General features: G+C 41.5%; 1 protein-coding gene across 1 annotated transcript in view; it reads right to left on the reverse strand.

Moving 5' to 3' along the window:
- The window catches only part of LOC128697923 (uncharacterized), a 651973-nt gene that overhangs the window by 626408 nt on the left and 1797 nt on the right, over positions 1-23768 (reverse strand). The window contains exon 2 of the mRNA XM_070099541.1: positions 10706-11558. Coding sequence (XP_069955642.1) covers positions 10706-10763 — 58 coding nt within the window. The 5' untranslated portion in view covers positions 10764-11558. The remainder of the gene's footprint in view (positions 1-10705; positions 11559-23768) is intronic.

Here is a 23768-nt window from a genome sequence, read left to right on the forward strand (position 1 = left end):
TACAAGAAAAAACTGAGGACATTCACAAAATAAATTTGAAGAATGTGCCAAGGAAAATATGTGACAAAAAATGGGAGAAACCGAGAGAATATGATGAGGTAAATGATATAAGAACATAAGAATATAAGAAAGAAAGAACACTGCAACAGGCCTACTGACCCATGCGGAGCAGGTCCATGCCCCCCCCCGGATAAGCCCAATGACCCACCCCCCCGGATTAGCCCAATGACCCACCCACCCCGGATTAGCCCAATGACCCACCCCTCCGGATTAGCCCAATGACCCACCCAGTCTGGTCACCTCCACTCAAGGATGGAGCACGGCACCAGACCCAGCAGCACAAGTTAGTCAGGTCCAACTCACACCCACTCATGTATTTATCTAACCTATTTTTAAAACTACGCAACGTTTTATCCTGAATAACTGTACTCGGGAGTTTGTTCCACTCATCCACAACTCTTATTACCAAACCAGTGCTTTCTTTCCTATATCCTTCCTGAATCTGAATTTTTCCAATTTGAGGGAGGGGCAATTTAACAATAAAAATAAAGAAAGAAAAACTGACAAACATAAAGTAACACATTATAATGATGGGGAAGTGCTAACCCCGTATGGATTATACAGCGCCTGAGTGATGGCAGGTAATTAGCTTTGATCCAAGGAAGAAAAGAATAGATATGTTCTGATTAAAAGATAAAATAAGAAATTGCGAATAAACAGCTAGAAATAACATGGGAAAGTTTGATAAAGAAGGGAGATACATAAAGAGGAAAAAGTAAGGTAGCTACAAATACTACAGCACCTGACCTGAAAAACTAATTAATCTTTTTACACCGTCAAATTAGCCATTAAAACACATATAAACGTCCAAAGATTAATTCATAGTCAATATTGAGCAATTAAAATTCTGACATCTAATTTAGAGGATATCACTATAAAACGTTTCAATAACTGGAATGTTTTATAAACATTCCAGTTTATCTAAGAGCTGTGAATCAATCAATTTACTGGTGTGTCACACATACACTGGTGGAAAAGTCTCTCGTAGTCTCTCTCTCCTAACATTCTTGGACTATATCAGAGAGGCGTTGAAGATGGGTAAGGGAGATCAGAGAAATAATTAATTCAAGTAAAGAAGAAAGAATGAGGGAGAGAAATAGAGACGGTAAAGAGAGGAAGGGCGTTTCACTGAGGTGTGATACAGAATCTATGCTGGATTTCAACATATCAGATTAAGATCACTCTACTTTAGATTACAGTCACGCGACTAATATAATGGTAAGAGCCCAAGACTGGAAAGTTCTCACCAGATATTCACGAAACATTCCATTGTATAATATACATGCAAGATGAGGAGAAAACGAGAAGTTTCACAAGAATTTCACCATTTTTTCCTCAGAGCGGAGGTGGGCGACTGAGGAGTAACTTACATAATTACTTAACCTAAGGATGTACTGTCGCAGCCCAACTAAGAACTCGCTTCCTTTCATCTATGAAGCCAGCACATAATATTAATTTATTATTATACCTCTTTGATGGTAAGGATAACTATAATTTTATGGAACGATAAGTGTCCCGTGGCTTGGTTGGTAGCGCACTCAGTCTATATATAATGAGTGTCCATGGTTCGATCCCCAGCCGGGTGGAAACGTTCGGCATGTTGTCTTACACCTGCTGCCACCGTTCAACTAGCAATAAATAGGTATCTGGATATTAACCGACTGTTGTGGGTCACATCCTGGAGGAGGTAGTATAACCTGGACAGAGATGGGCTTTTACTGAGGTAGGATACCAGCGTTTAGTCTGTAATATTGGTCTGTGTAAAAAAAAATATAGCAAGTAGAAAAATGAGAAAAAACTAAGTGGCAACAATAGTAATTTGAGACTTACACCGTTACTTGGTACACTGTTACTGCAGAGACAGAATAATACAATGACACACTGATACAACGAAGGAATTTTACTCACACTCAGAGGTGCGAGTATCCATGTTTGAATATAGAGTTTCTGTAATCCCTATATTAAGGATTAAAATATGCATAAATATGCTAATAATTTCTGGGATCATTGCCCCCCACCCCGAGGGCAGGTCTCTGATCAAGTTTCATATGTTGTAAAGGAAATATTATAGAAATAAAAATTATTATGACACAAACCAGGTTTTCAAAAGACGGCAAGATGACCAGATATTATAATAATAATGTTAGTGTCTGGATGGATTACGGTCTTAATGATCCTCCGGAGGTCTACTTGCTGGAGATAGAACGATGATAAGTGATTCTGTGATAGTAATAAGATAACTTAGCAACGCAGTATCACACTTTAATATTGACAGCGCAACAAGCGATGAAGCGACATCAGTATACTGCAACACAAACAGTTTTGTGTGTGTGTTATAAATATAATATATATATATATATATATATATATATATATATATATATATATATATATATATAATAATTTATATTTATATATATTTATATATATATATTTATAACTTAAGTTTTCCACATCTGGTACAGAGGTCACACCTCTCAGTGGATATACAGAGATGCACACCAGTAAGTAGATACATACCGAAATGCACATTTCTCTGTATATACTCTCAAATATGCTTGAAGATGATGCATACATTGTAAGTAGAAAATTTTAAAGGTTGCGAAGCATCAAAACTAACATTTGGACAAGACTAATTGACTTGTAAATTGGCGATATTAATAACTGACACGTAATGGAGACACGAGAATGAAAATAGACTACAGAAAAAAAATCTTTGGGTGATTGCAAGCAAGAAGTTATAGGTGGCAGACACAGATGATACAGTGAGATCAGAATACAATACTGGCTACTCTGACGACTTGTATGGAGTAAAGAAAGCAAATACCACACGCAATTTCAAGGGCGAATATGATTCAGCTTGTGCCTCAGAAATCCGCAGTTAGAGCCAGACTATGACTCGACCCCTAAAAACAACTATACAACGGCACCCATTATAATTCTTAGGTAATTTATACCTAGAAGATATTCACACGAAGGCAACCAACCACGTTCAATCAATCCTCAGCAGTCACCTCCAGTCAACCATCAATAGTCACCTCCATCAGCAGTCACCTCCACCCATTAACAGTTACCTCCAACCATCAGCAGGCATCTCCACTCAACCACCAACAGTTACCTCCAACCATCAACACTCACTTTCAAACAATCACAAGAAGTCACCTTCACAAAGTGAACACTCATATTTTTTAAGTAATGACAGTGATGTTAACACGCAGTACGAATCCTTCCGGCAGTCTACGGTTGGACTGACTTTTGGACTACGCCTTATTCACGGTGCGTACCCATGTACTGTACGGTCTAACAAAGCTGTTAGAAGGTGTCCCAGGAAATACTATTTCTCACAAGCGTGTTATACTGTGGTTGAGGGGCTGTCTAACAAGGTTGTTAGATGACGGCTCAGGAACTATCTAATAAGAGTGTTAGAGGTCCAGAATATGTGACTAACACATGGTGATGCTAGAAATAAGGTGACCATTTAACACTAGCAAAATATTATCGTTTCCGCAAGCTATCCTTATATTCCTAAGTAATACTCTAACTTAATTTCAACAATTTAAATTTTAGCTTATAGTCAAGAGAACAAAGTATTATTCCTCTGAAGATGCGTGTGTAAGCACAAGAAAGCGCTCACATTTTTTTTCCTATATATATACAATAAGATCACAGTAAACAGGTGATATCACAATATGCAGAACAACCACTGTGAAAAAAAATAGTGAAATTCCAAGCGCTTTCGTGACTTTTCACATTATCAAGGAACTATAGTTCCTTGATAATGTGAGAAGTCACGAGAGCGCTTTGAATTTCACTATTTTTTCACAGTGGCTGTTGTGCATATATATATATATATATATATATATATATATATATATATATATATATATGTATGTATGTATAAATCAACTCCTCCTTCATTCTTCCTTTCGGGAAAAAGAGTGAACCAAAATTCTACTACTTTTTAATTATGCGCCAATACTAACCTAGCCTTTCTAAAATTTCCGTCACATAAAATATCGTAATTTACCTGGTTTAATTTACATAACTGTAGTTAACATTTTTCCAGATAAGAGAAATGAATGTTCAAAAGCACCAGCTTACTGAACCTACAAGTGCATATATCGTGTATATTCTTATACAATTAGGGGGCTCTGGTGGCCTGGTGGTTAACGCTCTCGCTTCACACGGCGAGGGCCTGGGTTCGATTCCCAGCCAGAGTAGAAACATTGGACGTGTTTTTTTCCACCTGTTGTCTATGTTCCCCATCAGTAAAATGGGTACCTGGGTGTTAGTCGACTGGTGTGGGTCGCATCCTGGGACACTGACCTATTTGCCCGAAATGAGGAGCATAACAAGGGACTTTCTATATAGTAGTATGTCATTGTTGTCAGCTAGGACTGTATACCTTGTACATGTACTTGTAGTAAATAAAGATATTATTATACTGTCTCCTGACTATGAGCTAAATTTCAACTTCTTGACAAACAATATTATAACCTGTGAAAATAAAGATAGGTTAGTGTCTTGCAAGTCTTTCTAGGTACTGTGGTGGGTTGTAAGATACTAGTTTTTTTTTTTTGTGTGTGTGTGTGTGTGTGTGTGTGTGTGTGTGTGTGTGTGTGTGTGTGTGTGTGTGTGTGTGTGTGTGTGTGTGTGTGTGTGTGTGTGTCTGCGTGTGTCTGTGTGTGTGTGTCTGCGTGTGTCTGTGTGTGTGTGTCTGCGTGTGTGTGTCTGCGTGTGTGTGTCTGCGTGTGTGTGTCTGCGTGTGTGTGTCTGCGTGTGTGTGTCTGCGTGTGTGTGTCTGCGTGTGTGTGTCTGCGTGTGTGTGTCTGCGTGTGTGTGTCTGCGTGTGTGTCTGCGTGTGTGTCTGCGTGTGTGTGTGTGTGTGTGTGTGTGTGTGTGTGTGTGTGTGTGTGTGTGTGTGTGTGTACTCACCTAGTTGTACTCACCTAGTTGAGGTTGCGGGGGTCGAGTCCGAGCTCCTGGCCCCGCCTCTTCACTGATCGCCACTAGGTCACTCTCCCTGAGCCGTGAGCTTTATCGTACCTCTGCTTAAAGCTATGTATGGATCCTGCCTCCACTACATCGCTTCCCAAACTATTCCACTTACTGACTACTCTGTGGCTGAAGAAATACTTCCTAACATCCCTGTGATTCATCTGTGTCTTTAGCTTCCAACTGTGTCCCCTTGTTACTGTGTCCAATCTCTGGAACATCCTGTTTTTGTCCACCTTGTCAATTCCTCTCAGTATTTTGTATGTCGTTATCATGTCCCCCCTATCTCTCCTGTCCTCCAGTGTCGTCAGGTTGATTTCCCTTAACCTCTCCTCGTAGGACATACCTCTTAGCTCTGGGACTAGTCTTGTTGCAAACCTTTGCACTTTCTCTAGTTTCTTTACGTGCTTGGCTAGGTGTGGGTTCCAAACTGGTGCCGCATACTCCAATATGGGCCTAACGTATACGGTGTACAGGGTCCTGAACGATTCCTTATTAAGATGTCGGAATGCTGTTCTGAGGTTTGCTAGGCGCCCATATGCTGCAGCAGTTATTTGGTTGGTGTGCGCTTCAGGAGATGTGCCTGGTGTTATACTCACCCCAAGATCTTTTTCCTTGAGTGAGGTTTGTAGTCTCTGACCCCCTAGACTGTACTCCGTCTGCGGCCTTCTTTGCCCTTCCCCAATCTTCATGACTTTGCACTTGGTGGGATTGAACTCCAGGAGCCAATTGCTGGACCAGTTCTGCAGCCTGTCCAGATCCCTTTGTAGTTCTGCCTGGTCTTCGATCGAGTGTATTCTTCTCATCAACTTCACGTCATCTGCAAACAGGGACACCTCAGAGTCTATTCCTTCCGTCATGTCGTTCACAAATACCAGAAACAGCACTGGTCCTAGGACTGACCCCTGCGGGACCCCGCTGGTCACAGGTGCCCACTCTGACACCTCGCCACGTACCATGACTCGCTGCTGTCTTCCTGACAAGTATTCCCTGATCCATTGTAGTGCCTTCCCTGTTATCCCTGCTTGGTCCTCCAGTTTTTGCACCAATCTCTTGTGTGGAACTGTGTCAAACGCCTTCTTGCAGTCCAAGAAAATGCAATCCACCCACCCCTCTCTCTCTTGTCTTACTGCTGTCACCATGTCATAGAACTCCAGTAGGTTTGTGACACAGGATTTCCCGTCCCTGAAACCATGCTGGCTGCTGTTGATTAGATCATTCCTTTCTAGGTGTTCCACCACTCTTCTCCTGATAATCTTCTCCATGATTTTGCATACTATACATGTCAGTGACACTGGTCTGTAGTTTAATGCTTCATGTCTGTCTCCTTTTTTAAAGATTGGGACTACATTTGCTGTCTTCCATGCCTCAGGCAATCTCCCTGTTTCGATAGATGTATTGAATATTGTTGTTAGGGGTACACATAGCGCCTCTGCTCCCTCTCTCAATACCCATGGGGAGATGTTATCTGGCCCCATTGCCTTTGAGGTATCTAGCTCACTCAGAAGCCTCTTCACTTCTTCCTCGGTTGTGTGCACTGTGTCCAGCACTTGGTGGTGTGCCCCACCTCTCCGTCTTTCTGGAGTCCCTTCTGTCTCCTCTGTGAACACTTCTTTGAATCTCTTGTTGAGTTCTTCACATACTTCCCGGTCATTTCCTGTTGTCTCTCCTCCTTCCTTCCTTAGCCTGTGTGTGTGTCTGCGTGTGTCTGCGTGTGTGTGTGTGTCTGCGTGTGTGTCTGCGTGTGTGTGTGTGTGTGTGTGTGTGTGTGTGTGTGTGTGTGTGTGTGTGTGTCTGCGTGTGTGTGTGTCTGCGTGTGTGTGTGTCTGCGTGTGTGTGTGTCTGCGTGTGTGTCTGCGTGTGTGTGTGTCTGCGTGTGTGTCTGCGTGTGTGTGTGTGTGTGTGTGTGTGTGTGTGTGTGTGTGTGTGTGTGTGTGTGTGTCTGTGTGGTGTGTGTGTCTGTGTGGTGTGTGTGTGGTGTGTGTGTGGTGTGTGTGTGTGTGTGTGTGTGTGTGTGTGTGTGTGTGTGTGTGTGTGTGTGTGTGTGTCTGCGTGTGTGTCTGCGTGTGTGTGTGTGTGTGTGTGTGTGTGTGTGTGTGTGTGTGTGTGTCTGCGTGTGTGTGTGTGTGTGCGTGTGCGCGTGTGTGTGTGTGTGTGTGTGTGTGTGTGTGTGTGTGTGTGTGTGTGTGTGTCTGTGTCTGTGTGTGTGTACTCACCTAGTTGTACTCACCTAGTTGAGGTTGCGGGGGTCGAGTCCGAGCTCCTGGCCCCGCCTCTTCACTGATCGCTACTAGGTCACTCTCCCTGAGCCGTGAGCTTTATCGTACCTCTGCTTAAAGCTATGTATGGATCCTGCCTCCACTACATCGCTTCCCAAACTATTCCACTTACTGACTACTCTGTGGCTGAAGAAATACTTCCTAACATCCCTGTGATTCATCTGTGTCTTTAGCTTCCAACTGTGTCCCCTTGTTACTGTGTCCAATCTCTGGAACATCCTGTTTTTGTCCACCTTGTCAATTCCTCTCAGTATTTTGTATGTCGTTATCATGTCCCCCCTATCTCTCCTGTCCTCCAGTGTCGTCAGGTTGATTTCCCTTAACCTCTCCTCGTAGGACATACCTCTTAGCTCTGGGACTAGTCTTGTTGCAAACCTTTGCACTTTCTCTAGTTTCTTTACGTGCTTGGCTAGGTGTGGGTTCCAAACTGGTGCCGCATACTCCAATATGGGCCTAACGTATACGGTGTACAGGGTCCTGAACGATTCCTTATTAAGATGTCGGAATGCTGTTCTGAGGTTTGCTAGGCGCCCATATGCTGCAGCAGTTATTTGGTTGATGTGCGCTTCAGGAGATGTGCCTGGTGTTATACTCACCCCAAGATCTTTTTCCTTGAGTGAGGTTTGTAGTCTCTGACCCCCTAGACTGTACTCCGTCTGCGGCCTTCTTTGCCCTTCCCCAATCTTCATGACTTTGCACTTGGTGGGATTGAACTCCAGGAGCCAATTGCTGGACCAGTTCTGCAGCCTGTCCAGATCCCTTTGTAGTTCTGCCTGGTCTTCGATCGAGTGTATTCTTCTCATCAACTTCACGTCATCTGCAAACAGGGACACCTCAGAGTCTATTCCTTCCGTCATGTCGTTCACAAATACCAGAAACAGCACTGGTCCTAGGACTGACCCCTGCGGGACCCCGCTGGTCACAGGTGCCCACTCTGACACCTCGCCACGTACCATGACTCGCTGCTGTCTTCCTGACAAGTATTCCCTGATCCATTGTAGTGCCTTCCCTGTTATCCCTGCTTGGTCCTCCAGTTTTTGCACCAATCTCTTGTGTGGAACTGTGTCAAACGCCTTCTTGCAGTCCAAGAAAATGCAATCCACCCACCCCTCTCTCTCTTGTCTTACTGCTGTCACCATGTCATAGAACTCCAGTAGGTTTGTGACACAGGATTTCCCGTCCCTGAAACCATGCTGGCTGCTGTTGATGTGTGTCTGTGTGTGTGTGTGTGTGTCTGCGTGTGTGTGTGTGTGTGTCTGCGTGTGTGTGTCTGCGTGTGTGTGTGTCTGCGTGTGTGTGTGTCTGCGTGTGTGTGTGTCTGCGTGTGTGTGTGTGTCTGCGTGTGTGTGTGTCTGCGTGTGTGTGTGTGTGCGTGTGTGTGCGTGTGTGTGTGTGTCTGTGTGTGTCTGTGTGTGTGTGTCTGTGTGTGTGTGTGTGTGTCTGTGTGTGTGTGTCTGCGTGTGTGTGTGTGTCTGCGTGTGTGTGTGTGTCTGCGTGTGTGTGTGTGTCTGCGTGTGTGTGTGTGTCTGCGTGTGTGTGTCTGCGTGTGTGTGTGTACCTTGGAAGTTCGCTATTTTCTCGCAGTAGTTGTTTTGAATATTGCGATATCACACACACGCTGAAGACAGACAACCAAGATCATAGCTCTGCTACTCTATCTACAGATATGTAAATAAATAACACTCACAAACATACACCTATGCTTCACTCCGGTGGCAAAAGCATTAAGGGGCGTGAACTATGAAATTCGTTCACCTGTGTTTTTCAAGGAACTGCTTCACCTTCCCTAATCCACAGACATTCATTCACCTGTCATACCTGGCTTTTGCTAGGCATCAGGTAAACCTCATTATATCCCGTGTGCTAATTTTGCCCTGCCTGGCCCAGGTGGTTAACTCCCGCTAAACTCCTTCACCAGTCACCTGGCTGCTTCACCAGTCACCTGGTTCCTTCACCAGTTACCTGGTTCCTTCACCCATCACCTGGCTGCTTCACCAGCCACCTGGCTGCTTCACCAGCCACCTGGCTGCTTCACCAGCCACCTGGCTGCTTCACCAGCCACCTGGCTGCTTCACCAGCCACCTGGCTGCTTCACCAGCCACCTGGCTGCTTCATCAGCCACCTGGCTGCTTCACCAATCACCTGGCTGCTTCACTAGTCACTTGGTTCCTTCACCCATCACCCGGCTGCTTCACCAGTCACCTGGTTCCTTCACCCATCACCTGGCTGCTTCACCAGTCACCTGGTTCCTTCACCCATCACCTGGCTGCTTCACCAGTCACCTGACTGCTTCACCTGTCGCAGCTTCACTTTTACCTATCCGGTCTTGCACGTTGTCAAAGGCTTTCATCTTCCGGTTATTGACTAAAGAGTCAGATTGTTTTTATTTTCTCCAAATTAGTAATCTGGTGTGTGTGTGAGTATTGGGGAAAGAGAGGAATGATGTGATGAATGAGGAATAGGGAAGTGAAGAGAGAATGCGTGTGTACGCATTCAGAGATGACAAAATTAATCTACTGCATAAGAAATCTTCCATACGAAGAAAGACTGAGAGCCCTTAACCCACGTTTCCTTGTAAGACGTAGTATAAAGGGTGACATGATTGAAATGTATAAGTGGAAGATAAACATAAAGGAGATATAAATAAGATTCTGAGGATATCTCTTCAAGAAGTCACTGAAGCTAAAACCTTTGATAGCTTCAAATATAGGTTAAATACATGAGTGAGGAGTTAGATTTGAGTGGGACTTGCACATGAGTTAATTGGGTTACAGAAGCTTATTCTTGGGATAGCATTGAAAATAGGTTGTTAGTGGAATTGGGTTTAAGGACATGCCTAGTATGAGCCGGTAAGACTGCTGCAATGTTCCCCATTTCTTAGGTTCTTATTCCGATAACCCCGACATTATAATATCAATTGTGCATCATGTTTCAAAAAATCGCGAACAAGCGATGCAAGATGCAAAACAAACACGGGTGAAGTTGAAAGATAGTTCTAGGCCTTTCGTGTTGTAATCAACACATTAGGAGTTTGCAATGTTGCAGAAGAGGATGAAATCCGAGTTCGGATTTCATCCCCTTCTGCAACACTGCAAACTCCTAATGTGTTGATTGCAACACGAAAGGCCTAGAGCTATAAATAAGAGAGAGATACGTGAGTAATAATAACCAGCCGCTACTATGGCACAGATTAATACAAGGAAAATGATCAGAAACAACAACCATAAATAATGAGTGAAGCATAAACATTAAAAAAAAATATTAAGAAATTTCAGTTTTGTAAATGCATTCAGTGGAAAATTCTAAAAATATCTATTTACAGCCTCAGGTACTGACACTTTCAACATTATGATAATTAAACCTGTACTCACCTATTGAAGAAGTGATGGTGAGCAGCTGAATCAGCGCGGAGATGATTGCTACTCTCATGGTGACCTTGTAGCTTGGTGACCCTTACACACAGTGGCAGTAAGGCTGCTATTTGAGTAGCTTAACTGATGATGATATTCTTACACAGGTGTATTATGGGTACGGTAGGTGCTCTATTGGTGATGTGATATCCTTGTCTGGTGACCTGCGTATACCTGCAAGTCCTCCTGAGTGCTACAGTACGAACTCTTGACCTTGAAGACCTGGTGGCAACACTGGGCTGTAAGTAACCAGATCGGGTTGTTTTTAACCCCTTTCTTGTCCCACTGGTGTTATCTCGGTGGATAAAGTTAAGTTTACACCTGGCTTCAGTTGACTATCTCGTGATAGCTTTAGTTGACTATCTCGTGAGAGGCGGGGGCCAGGTAGTCACTAAACACGCACTACACAACTATTTGGCAGAGTAGTCAGCTACATCGTAGCAGTAGGCGAGCAACACTTGACGGTAATACGAATTCACTGAGCACCGTGGGAGTTTGATACCGTGAAGGAAGAGTTATGCAACACGACTGTTAACCACCGATGGAGCGTCGCTCACTGCTGCATGAACGCCCGCAGTGTTCGGGGTGACACTGCCTCGCCTTTTTTTCAGGTTTCACGAATCTTATCAGTTTTAACTCGCTAAGACTGACCAAGTTTCAGGAATCTTCCTGTTTCTCACTCACACGCTGTCCATATTTCCGGAATCTTTTGGTTCCTATTAACTCAAGCTGTCCAAGTGGTTTCAGTAATGTTCAGGGTTCCCACTCAAGCCATCCAGGTTTCATAAACTTTCCGGGTTCCCACTCACTCGAGCTGATTATGGGAGAGAGAAGCACAAATATGAGAAAGTGAACGCAATATTAGGATGGTTTCTTTAACATGTGGAGGAGAAAATCAGAAAGTGTTAACTATATTGTAGCCTTCTGTAATGTTACTACAGAGACACGGAGAATTATTAGACGTTTTAAATTAGTGAGACTCCTAAACACAGAAATGTACATAAAGTGACTTACGTAGCTACAACAAAAATATGGGTTACGAAGCTAGAAAACTATTATTATTATTTGCAGCAGGAGAGAAAAAAAAATTAAACTCGTACGAACAAAAAACTTTAAAAATACCTTGTTTTATTGTAAGAATTAAGAAATTACTATTACCACATATAAGGTCATAAATGGACAAGAGAAAATAGGTTAAGATTCCTTATCGCTATCAACAGAGACCAAGAGCAGACTAAGAAAAATGCGGTGCCGAAAGGATACTCTATTTCTGGACACAAAGGCATATAGAGCTTTGATAAGCTTTCGCTCTCTGTAGAGCTGTCACAATAAAAGCTTTACTGTGCACCTGTGTCGTGTCTTCGATACTCTAATTTTTCCGGTAGAAATTTTCTCTTCACAAACAGACAGTAAGTACTACATTATTATAATCAAGAGGGAAGCGCTAAATCCGTAGGATTACACAGCGCCTCTGGGGGGATGTGGAAGATACGTATTCAGGTTTAATTCAGGGAACTGGAACAGACCCAATTCCCTAGATCAAGAGCCCCTCACCAACATCAAGGAACGTTCCTTGAGGGTAATCAAAGAGGCATATGATAATCACCAAAAAATCAACATAACATGAAACAATTTACATTTGTGAAATGTGACGCCTCTTTCAAAGAGGTTTCTAGCCACATCACAGAACTTAACTTTGGTGATATTTATGAAGGCAAAGCGTGATTCTTAGACAAGAATTAATTTGGTGTTTTATGAAAAACTACTTTCTAGATGCATAAGGACTTTATTATGAAAAATTACTACACAAAAACTAGCAAAGAGCTTGTGACTTAAGGGGAAAATGCATCAAATGTGTAACAAGTGTATGTTGTGTATGTCAAGCGTTTGTGGTGGGTATTACGTCTGCATAGTGTATAATAAGTGTGTATAGTGCATATGTAATATTGAAGAAAATATTGCCTAGTGACCATTTCAAAATGGCCGATATATAAGCACTTTCAGGTCATTTCGGGTGTGTAATAAACAGAGGGATGTACATACAGTTTGGTAAATAGTGAGGTGTACACTGGTGGTATACAAAACACATACCACAAACAAGGCAAGGCTACACCCAGTGTGAGATACCGAATTTGTTTATGTATCGGTGCAAAATGGATGAACGCCTTTTCCCCTCAGACCAAAACACGACTTATGATGGATGGCGTGTTAAGTCCAACACTCACAGTGGGTGCTAAGTCCAACACACACAGTGGATGCTATGTAAGTCTAACACTCACAGTGGGTGCTGTGTAAGCCCAACACACACAGTGGATGTTGTGTAAGTCCAATACACACAGTGGATGTAAGTCCAACACACAGTGGATGCTGTGTAAGTTCAACACACACAGTGGGTGCTGTGTAAATCCAACACACACAGTGGGTGTTGTGTAAGTCCAACACACACAGTGGGTGCTGTGTAAGTCCAACACACACAGTGGGTGTTGTGTAAGTCCAACACATACAGTGGATGCTATGTAAGTCCAACACACACAGTAGGTGCTATGTAAGTCCAACACACACAGTAGGTGCTGTAGTCCAACATACGGTGGGTACTGTGTAAGTCCAACAATACACACGGTAGGTGCTGTGTAAATCCAACACACAGTGGGTGCTGTGTAAGTTCAACACACAGTGGGTGCTGTGTAAGTCCAACACACAGTGGGTGCTGTGTAAGTTCAACACACAGTGGGTGCTGTGTAAGTCCAACACACAGTGGGTGCTGTGTAAGTCCAACACCACGCACAGTAGGTGCTGTAAGTCTAACAAACACAGTGGGTGCTGTGTAAGTAAAGCACCACAAGCACAGTGGTCGCTGTGTAAGTCTACTGCAGACAAAAAAAATCTACGCCACAAATACAAAGCAACAAACAATCTATACCACAAAAAGCAAACAATCTATACCATCAAAGCACAACCATAATGAAAATGCCGCAATACACAACAACAAACACTGTACATCACCACCACAACAATGTGCACAACAACACTACACAACAATAAACAGTGTAACCACACCAATACTACACAACAACAAACAGTGTAACCACACCAACACTGTACACCACAACACGAACAACACTGCACCACAAACACTGTACACCCACCACTACAACAGCAAACACTGTACACCACAACAGCAATCACTATACACCACAACAAATATTGTACACCACAATAAACACTATACACCGTAACTCTGTGCACCACAACACTACACCGCCACAATGTACACTAGAAGACCAACAATGCACCACAACACTATACCGCAATAATGTACACTACAAGACCAACATTGCACCACAACACTGTACACCACGATAACAGCAAACACTATATACCACCACAACACTATACACCACAACAAACACTATACACCATAACACTGCATCACAACAAACAGTACACCACCACAACAACAAACAAGACAGTAGCCCCCAGAGTGGCAACCAAGCATTATTATACCACATTGGTTCTCGGATATATAAATCATGCCAGTTGATGTCTGTGATGTTTCATTCACACTGTATATATATTCATTATGAAACTAACTTTTTGACGGCTGGGATAAGTATGTTTTGGGAATGTGTTGTCAGGGGGACAATGGGGCGGGAGGGCACAGGGGATAAGGGAGAAGAGCACCAAGGGAAGTAGGAAGGCAAAGAGAGGATGTAATCGAGGAGGAAAAAGAGAAGAAAGCGGTATGGAGAAGGGGAGATAGAGGGAACATAGATAGGGAAAAATAGACAAGAGAGAAAGGGAAACGGTACATACATACGGTGTGTGCATACGTTGAGCTCTAGCTAATGGTCCCTAAATTGAGGTCAGCTTATATATATATATATATATATATATATATATATATATATATATATATATATATATATATATATATATATATATAATGTGCCGAATAGGTAAAACTAGTGAATTAGCAAGAACTCATTTAAAATTAAGTCCTTTCTAAAATTTTCTCTTATACGTTTAAAGATATACATTTTTTCATTTATGTTAATGTAAAAATTAATAATTTTGTACCAAAAGAACCTTAGAAAACTTACCTAATCTTATTATAACAAGCGCCATTTAATTTAACCTAATCCAACTAAATATATTTTAAATAAGTTTACAATAATTTAATAATAAACAAACACAATTAAATATATTTTTTTCGTTAAGTTCAGAATGATTTTTGCGAAATTATTGCATGCACAAATTTTCGCTTGCCTTATTCGGCAAGAAGAGCGTTGCTATTTAAGCCATGTTACACAGACAAAGGGATTCTTTTGTCTGTGTAACATGTACATAGACATTCACTTGGACCACACAGGTTTATTAAGAGAGGAAACAGTTACGTAAGTCAGGTAGTAAAGTTCACTAGATACCAGTCTCCGCCCATATACGACTGAAGGGGCAGCTGTGTAACTTTTTTTTTAAGCCACAATACTGTCAGCTACTAGGATACCGGTGAATCAATCTGTTGCTTACTCGTCGTTCCCTTCGTTGCAGCAACTGAACGGGCATATTACGTATACCTAGAGGGTATTCCAGGGGGGGTCAACGCCCTCGTAGCCCTGTCCATGGCTAGGTCTTGAGTTTTGTTTACGGCAAGAGTACTGTTTCTCCGTCGGTACCTAAAAAAAAAAACGGCACCTGTCCTTGGTATTCTCCGTTCTTTCAACGCCGTACGCTAAAATCTGTTCTTTATGTCTTTACATAGGAAGGATTCAGATTCATGTTGATACTGTTAAAAGTCTATTATTTGGGGTGGTTACCGCTGCAAACACGCTCTGACACCGTTATGGGAATCGGATACTGCATGTGTGAACTTGACAACTGTAGTTCAGTAGTTACCATACAAATATTTTTTGCTATCTTGGTTATCAACAACAAAAATTTTCTTACTGCCGTTAACCAATAGAATTATTGTGTCTATCCACACTATCGAATACTATGGTGTTATTACCAATACTATGGCAATATTACCAATACTATGGTGATATTTTCAATATTTTAGAGATATTACCAAAATCATAGCAATATTACCAATATTATGGTAATATTACCAATACTATGGTACTACTACTAATTTCATAGTGCTACTACTATTTTGAGGCTGTTAAAAATATTTTAGCGCTTTTAATTATATTGGCAGTGTTAGTAATATTTTAACGGTTTGTAATATTTAGCGTGGTTAGTAATACTCTTTCATTGTTATCGATACGCTGGCGCTGTTATTAGTAATCCGAGGCTTTTGAAAATATCTTGTCACTGTTTGCTATACAGTAGTACTCTTTGTTTATCCTACTCATTTTGACACTCGGTAAACACTCCTCCTGTTCACTTGTATCACTGGTGATAGGTTTCAACGATGAAGAATTAGACCCATGTGCAACACCTGGGTATCTTCATTTGTACACGTTTCGCCAGCCAGTGGCTTTATCCATACAATGGCATGATATTAAGAATTATATACAAAAAATGAGGTAATCAGCCCCTCAGCCTTGAAGTTTGGGAAGAGCTTCAATATGGAGAGGCAAAGATGCAGCCTACTGTGTAGGAGAAACGATCCAGAATGATCAAAGATCCCTAATTGTTGCACATGCGTCTTATTTACTTGGTACTGTATACCATTATTATATTGATATCAGACCTGGTACAGCTTGTTTTGCATGCAAAACCTCGTCTTAATAAAGTTTCCAAATGCTGTTTGTCTTTATTAATAACTAGCTAAAACCTGACATGTTGCACAATAGCCTGATAGGTACAATTGCCTGACATTCTGCAATAACCTGACGCACCAAGAGGGCCTCTCACCCTTTGTTGAAGTTCTCTGTATTTGTTGATAGTGTTACAGCACTGGTGTTGTGGCTCCCACCTGTGTCTACCTGGACATGCTCGAGAAGGTTACCTGCCACTTCCCCACCCCAAGCTGTCTAATCCCTCACCTTCCCCTGCAGTAGTTCTCTCACCCCACCCCTTCCCCAGCTCCTTCCCCTGTCTCCGTTACTCAATGAGAAATGTTGGCTAGCCTGCTTGCCTTGAGCCATAACAAAAGTCTCTATATTCGCAGCTTTCAACTGAATATCCACATTACTGTGATATGTAACGAAACAAAGAACTATGGCGCTTTATCCCTTCAGCAGGAATATCCTGTTGATCAAAGGAATTGGAGACACCCACTTCCTTGGATCGAACCTAATTACCTTCTATTTCCCCAGGCTCTATACTTATCAAGTACTCAAGTTATATGTGGGAATCGATTCTCGGCTCCTGGCCCCACCACTTACACTACACTCGTTGGCACTGTTGGTTCTTGGTCGCTTAGGCACTATCGTACCTGCTCTTGAGACTGTGCATAGTGTTTGCCTCCACTTCCTTACCATTCCACTTGTTTTCCTGAGATTGAAAAAATATTCCCTAATATCCTTTTGGCTCACCTGTTTTTAACTGCAACTTTTACCCCTCTCACCTCTTGTGCCGCGCATCTCAGTGTCTTCTTATCGGCAGCGTATGACCTCTATGGGTTTAGAGCTTTCCCATCACTATAAAATGGGACTTTGTCTACTGTCACGCGAATAACGAGGCAGCCGCCTCAACATTAAAATACAACAGGCCAGAGACTTAAAAAAAAATATGGTTAGGACTGACTTGGTTCCAATGAAGGGCTCTCACCGTAGCTGAGAACTTAAGTCCTTGACATGTAACATCAACGTTGTCAAATCCTCAACATGTAACATCTGCTCACGGAAGGGCAAACCAATCCTACACTAGCAGGCCAGCACTCCAGCCTCTATAAGCTGGCCTGGTAAAGTTTGTTAAGGTTCTCTCACACCAGTCACCAACACACTCAAAATAGGGGCACCTTCAGTGGCTCAGTGTATTAGCAAGAATCGTGTTGAGATCCCACAACACTGCCATCACTTAAAATCTAAAACATTAAACTATCTTTTACTTTAAACCCAATATCTTAGCTATTGTCACTTCTTGTAGTCTATATACAGTATACTCAGAGTACTGTCCTGGTATGTACATTGTATGAACAAAACGTAGCCTAAATAAAATGTACAAACGTTGCATTATGTTTTAATGTTGGCTGAGGAGGTGGCAGCCTAGCATAACCGCTTGTTTCATGAGACACCGGGTCGAGTCTTGCGAAGTCCTCCATCTTTATATTACATATTGTTGTTTATTGATCCCAGTAAATATTTTAACCACCACCAGTACCACCATCGCTATTTGCACCACCACCACTACTACTAGCGGCAACACCCTCCCCCCCACTTCTAGTCTAGAGACTAAGTGGGGGCTAACTACCTATCTCAAGGCAAAGAAACTGACTACCTGTCAAAGCTGGGGGCTGATTAACTTAAAATCACCTCTCCATTTTTACTGTCTCCAGTATTCGACTGAAGAAGCATGTGCAAGCGAAACATTTCAGCAATACAGAGAGCGAAGTGTTGTGCATATGTCTTATCACCATCACTAGAACCCCCACCACTAACGCTATCTCTATTACCATCATTAGCACAATCAACACTATCCTCCTTATTCATACTCCTAGCAGAACCACCACTAGCAACACCCCACCACCACCACTAGCAGTAGCACCACCATCACCACCGCTAGCACCACCACCAACCCCTCACTTCATAACAACAGTATTATCTGTAAATATGCCACAACTTTTCTGACTGTGATCCAACACTACCATTAACTTTTATTGCCTTTATAATATTTTTTAATAATTTTAGTAATATTCACCAGTACATCGTGACCAACAATAATTCTAATGTTACTAAATATGGCACACCATTTTTACCCCCGTTTAAAACCTCTCAATAACTTCCTTTTTTGTATTTTGAACTTTATTATGTTCACAGTGGGGTGTTAAATCTGTGAGAGGTATACAGCGCCTAGGGAATGGGAGGCAATCCTGTTTGATCCAAGGTAGGAGAAATAACTCCAGTTTCTTGGCATCCTAGGCCTGAAGGAACAAATAACTTTCCTAAATAATTCTTAAACGAGTGCAAAGTCTTGGTTCTTATGAGTGAAAATAACCCTAGCTCTTGCAAACTATGTTATACAGAACTTGATTACACAGAATTTAAAAAGGACGCGGGTGTCATGGTTAGCAGAAATCTAAAATCAAGTCCGCAGTGCCTCAGCGTCCGAAGTAAGACTTAAGAGACGGCTAGATTCATATCTATAAATATAAGCAAGAAGAATTAAACGTTTATTCTACAGGACTGAACATTATTAGGAAGGCCTCATTTAGATTATGCAACTCAGTTCTGTCCTCTTTACTATAGATTGATTAGAAATGTACTAGATAAAAAATGACAAAATTAATCCGCTGTATAAGGACAAGAGGCCTGAGCTTGTACTCATTTGACAAACGTAGAAAAATAGATATGACTGAATAATACACGTGAAAGACAGGTAGATAAAATAATTCGAAACAATATATTTGAGTTGAATAAATTTACATTATGAAAGGGAAAAATGATGGTTTGTAAACAGAGTTGCAAATAAGTGTTACAATCTGCCAAATATGATAGAAGTCAGCACCTCGAGTAGCTACAAAAATAGGTTGGATAAATATATGAATGAGATGAGTTGTGTGTTGAGAAAGACTTGCCTAGTACGGGTCAATAGGCTCACTGCAATGCTCCTCTATTCTTGTGATTATGTTCTTATATATCATGAGTCTGATAGAGCCGACATAATATTTGTGATAATTTTACTCGTATTCATCGTAATTCAGTGATTAAAGCGAATGTCATGGCACAAAATTTAATTCAAGTTAATAATTTCCTTTATTTTGTTGTTAACAATATATATATATATACTTCATTGATATGCTGTAATTAACTCTGGACTATCCATTTAAATGTTAACACACTTGTGCATTTCTAATAATAATATTAATAATAATAATAATGATGATGAGCTAAAATTATCAAAACCCTTTAATCTTCGCGTCTAGGTATATTTCAAATTGTTGTCCATCGACTCAACACTAAACTAACGAGATATATTATAGCCTGACATCTTTATATACTATCTTTTCTAAAAAATAATTATTTGTTGAATACATTTAGTATAGGTACCTATTCTTTCATACACACATAAAAGTGAACACAAACGTCTGACTTTCTTATTTACTGGTTGTTTTGCTAGACGGAGTTACCCTCAGCATAAACAAAAACTCGTTATATCTCGGTCACCCAGGGCAAGACTTAGTTATGAGAGTGCTGAACCCTAGAGCAATTAACCAGTCTTCAAATGTCCCGACTCGTACAGGGTAGTAAGGCGTGGTCGCCTAACCACCCCGTATTCACAGAATCAATCTGCACCCAACCGAAAAAAAACTAACATATATAGCCTACACCACCCTGTACCCACACACAACTAACAGTTATAACCTACACTCTGTGTAGGGTGTTATTATTATTTATGGTATACAATACCGACAAACTGATGAATAAGACATGTGGGAGTGAACACCTCCGGCAGAGGGATTAACACCTCAGGCTGAGGGACTAAGCACTTCGAAATTACCTTTCCACTTCTTCCACTGTCTCAAGCATGAACCACCTCTCTATTCGACTGAATTAGATATCCAAGTCTTGCACGTGTTTTATGTACCGGGTGTACCCACCCAATCAAAGGTTAGAATTTATAGCCTGCACCACCCTGTAGCCACATAACTAATGTTTGCAACCATATCCTGCACCACGCTGTATGGGATATATTAGCCTTGGTTACATCATTAACTCCACACACCCACACATGGTCGACCGCCATAATAGGATAAATTAAGAACACTGAACCTACACTCTCTTGAAAGTGGGATATGACTAAAAGTGTACAAAGTGGAAGACAGGCATAAAGGATATATATTTAAATATGGTACTTAAAACATCTAAGATAAAACTCCCAACAGTATTTCCGCTGCCTAAGCAGTTTGGAAAAATAAATAGGAAAGCACTGGTTTAGCAAGAATTGCAGGCGAGTGAAACACACTGCCGGGTAAGCAGTTTTTCCATTTTTAAAACTACTCAAAGCGAATGCTTTGAATAGTTTAAAAAATGGATTTGACAGATGAACTGCATATGTTCAGGTGTAATTAGGACCTGTCTAGTATGTGTCAGTAGGCCTACTGCAGTACTGTTATTATCCACATCTATTTACGTACCCCATACACTGTATTTACAGATATGATTTAACATAAAAAAATACAGATTCATACCCCGTACCCACATAACTGAGCATCATCGACATAACTAACTTTCACATTATATCACACGGCCATATTATATCCGGGGCCAGGAGCTATGACTCTACCCCTGCAACCACAACTAGGCGAGTACTGCATCCCATACCTCGTAGTCATTATCAATCTTATTACTGCCGCTTTTATTAGTGATTTGATAAAACTGTTCAGATTAATATAATTCCTCTTAATATTTTTAAACCACTATAATGTTCTCCAATTTCAAGTTATTAAATAGTGTTCCTCTCAACAGTTGACACCCGACACTTGAGAAAGACAAAATAACCTATATGCCTAAAGTGTTATATTTATATAATGAAACTTGAGATGTCTGAGGCACGTTCCCATAGACTGCCACGGGAACTATTTATGTATGGTTAAAGGAAACCGGTGAGTGCGTAGGGTGAGTCTACTGCTGCCCGCCTCTTTATTAACAAGCAACCATTGACTTTTTCGTTCCCAGCATCCTCAAAACAATCATATTTACACAAATTATGTATGAAATTTGCACTTCCACCACCTCCTCATCTAGCTCGGTTAACGTTTCACTACACTTAAACTGAAGTAAGTATTCGTAACATTCCCGTGGTTCTTATGGGATTTTAGTTGTCATTTGACCCCTTGTTCTATCTGATGCCGGTCTCTGTTATGCCAATGACCGAGTAGTTATTATATCTCTACTAATTCTTCACTTTCTCAATGATGCGAGATTCAGTTTCTTTGGACTCTTCTTAGAATATTTTCCTATTCTGAGTCTAGGCTCGTTTGCAAATCTCTGGAAGCTATCCAGCTAATATATGAATACTAAATTAGGTGTAGACACCACACTGCACTTTACGATTTATTTTACCGGGGATCGGGTCATTTCACCAGGCTTCGCCCTCATAAAACAACAATCGACCGGCATTATTTTCTAATTTCCTAAACCCTATGATATTTACTAATTAAAGTGAACGTCTAATTAGCTGTTTATAACTACAGGAACAGAGCTGTTGATGACGCTAAGACATCTATTGTTTATTTTATCGTATTTTTTAACCTATATGTGGCTGTTCATGTAATTACCTGTTTGCGTGGTGTGTGTACGTGTGTGAGAACATTTGGCATCTTACATGCATTCTTAGCACTACTGCCAGTTACATGTTTTCTCATGCATGTGTGCGTGAGAGAGAGAGAGAGAGAGAGAGAGAGAGAGAGAGAGAGAGAGAGAGAGAGAGAGAGAGAGAGAGAGAGAGAGAGAGAGAGAGAGAGAGAGAGAGAGAGAGAGAGAGAGTGTCCTAGTTCTGAGTGTCGAATCCTAGTGAAATCCGTGTCGTATCCTAGTCATATCATGAATGCTATCCTGTACATGTACGTATTGTGTTCTATCCTGGTTACGCCCTGCATGTGCTATCCTTGTCATGCCCTGAGTATGTGTGTTTTCCTAGTCATGTTTTGCATGTGCTGTAATAGTCATGATAATTAAGGCAAGTGCAGCACTAGGAATCTTTATTGACGAAACGTTTTGCCTGCGCTGCAGCTTCATCAGTATAAGAGATGAATCACACTCCTAGAGATATCAGCGTTGGTGGAAGACAAAGCAGATAAAGCGGAAATGTAGTTTGAAGTAATCAGTCCATCACCCTAGATGCAAGATAATCAGTCTCTTAGACTAAAGCAGTAGTTAGCCAGAGGCTTTTATGCAGGAAGCGATGTGTAGCAGCTTGAAGATGAGGTCACAGGTGAGCTGGGCCGCTAGTGGCAGCAAGTTATGCTAAACCAGTGGTTCGGGTTTGAGTAATTTCCAGGGGGGAGGGAACCCAGAGCAACAATAAAGAATACTTTCGTTCATTTACGAGTTTATCCTTAAGCTCTTTTGAACAGTTAAACATAATAAAGTTAAGAATGAAAACTACTTTCTCAATTTTCATATTTAAATAAAGGACTTCTTTTAGTTTTAACACTTAGAATTTTATGCAAAGGGGAGCGTGGAGATGAGGGGTATCTGCGATAGAGAAGCCGAGACCCAAAATAGGATGAGAACCATTGTGCTAAACAAGTGTTAGCAACAGCTGCTGAAGACATCTCTTTTACCAAGATAACATCCTGGGTATCTTCATTCAGGAAAAGTTTCACCAGCCACTGACTTCTTCAGTCCAATGCAGAGAAAGGTGGAAGATGAGTAGTGTGAGGTTATCAGTTCCTCAGCCTGGAGTCACTGTGTTCAGTTCATCAGATCGAACATATCGACTCCAGGCTGAGGGACTGATTACCTCCAACTCCTCATCTTTCACCTTCTGCGCTGAACTGAAGAGGCCACTGGCTGGCGAAACGTTTCCTGAATAAAGATACCCGCTGCACAAGTCTAAACCCTTTATTCACATACCATCGTGTTGCAGTGTCAGACAAGTATCAGTTGCCTCTGCTTTAGTTTAAGGCTGATCACCGTGCACCTAGGCTGGCGAACTGATTACATCAAACTACATCTCCACTTCGCTTACTTTGTCTCCCATAAACGCTGATATCTCCAGGAGTGTCATTCATCTTTGTATTCGACTTACAAAGCCTGCAGCGCAGGCGAAACGTCTAGTCAATAGATTGATAGTGTTGCTCATGTGCCTTACGTATGAACTTGTCGGTATTGTATATACATGATATATCATGTACCTGCAACAATCATATCCTGCGTGAGTACTATCCAAATGTTTAGGGTGTGTCATCCTACCC

The sequence above is a fragment of the Cherax quadricarinatus genome, chromosome 68 (assembly GCF_038502225.1).
Source record: "Cherax quadricarinatus isolate ZL_2023a chromosome 68, ASM3850222v1, whole genome shotgun sequence".
In the NCBI taxonomy this organism is placed as follows: domain Eukaryota; kingdom Metazoa; phylum Arthropoda; class Malacostraca; order Decapoda; family Parastacidae; genus Cherax; species Cherax quadricarinatus.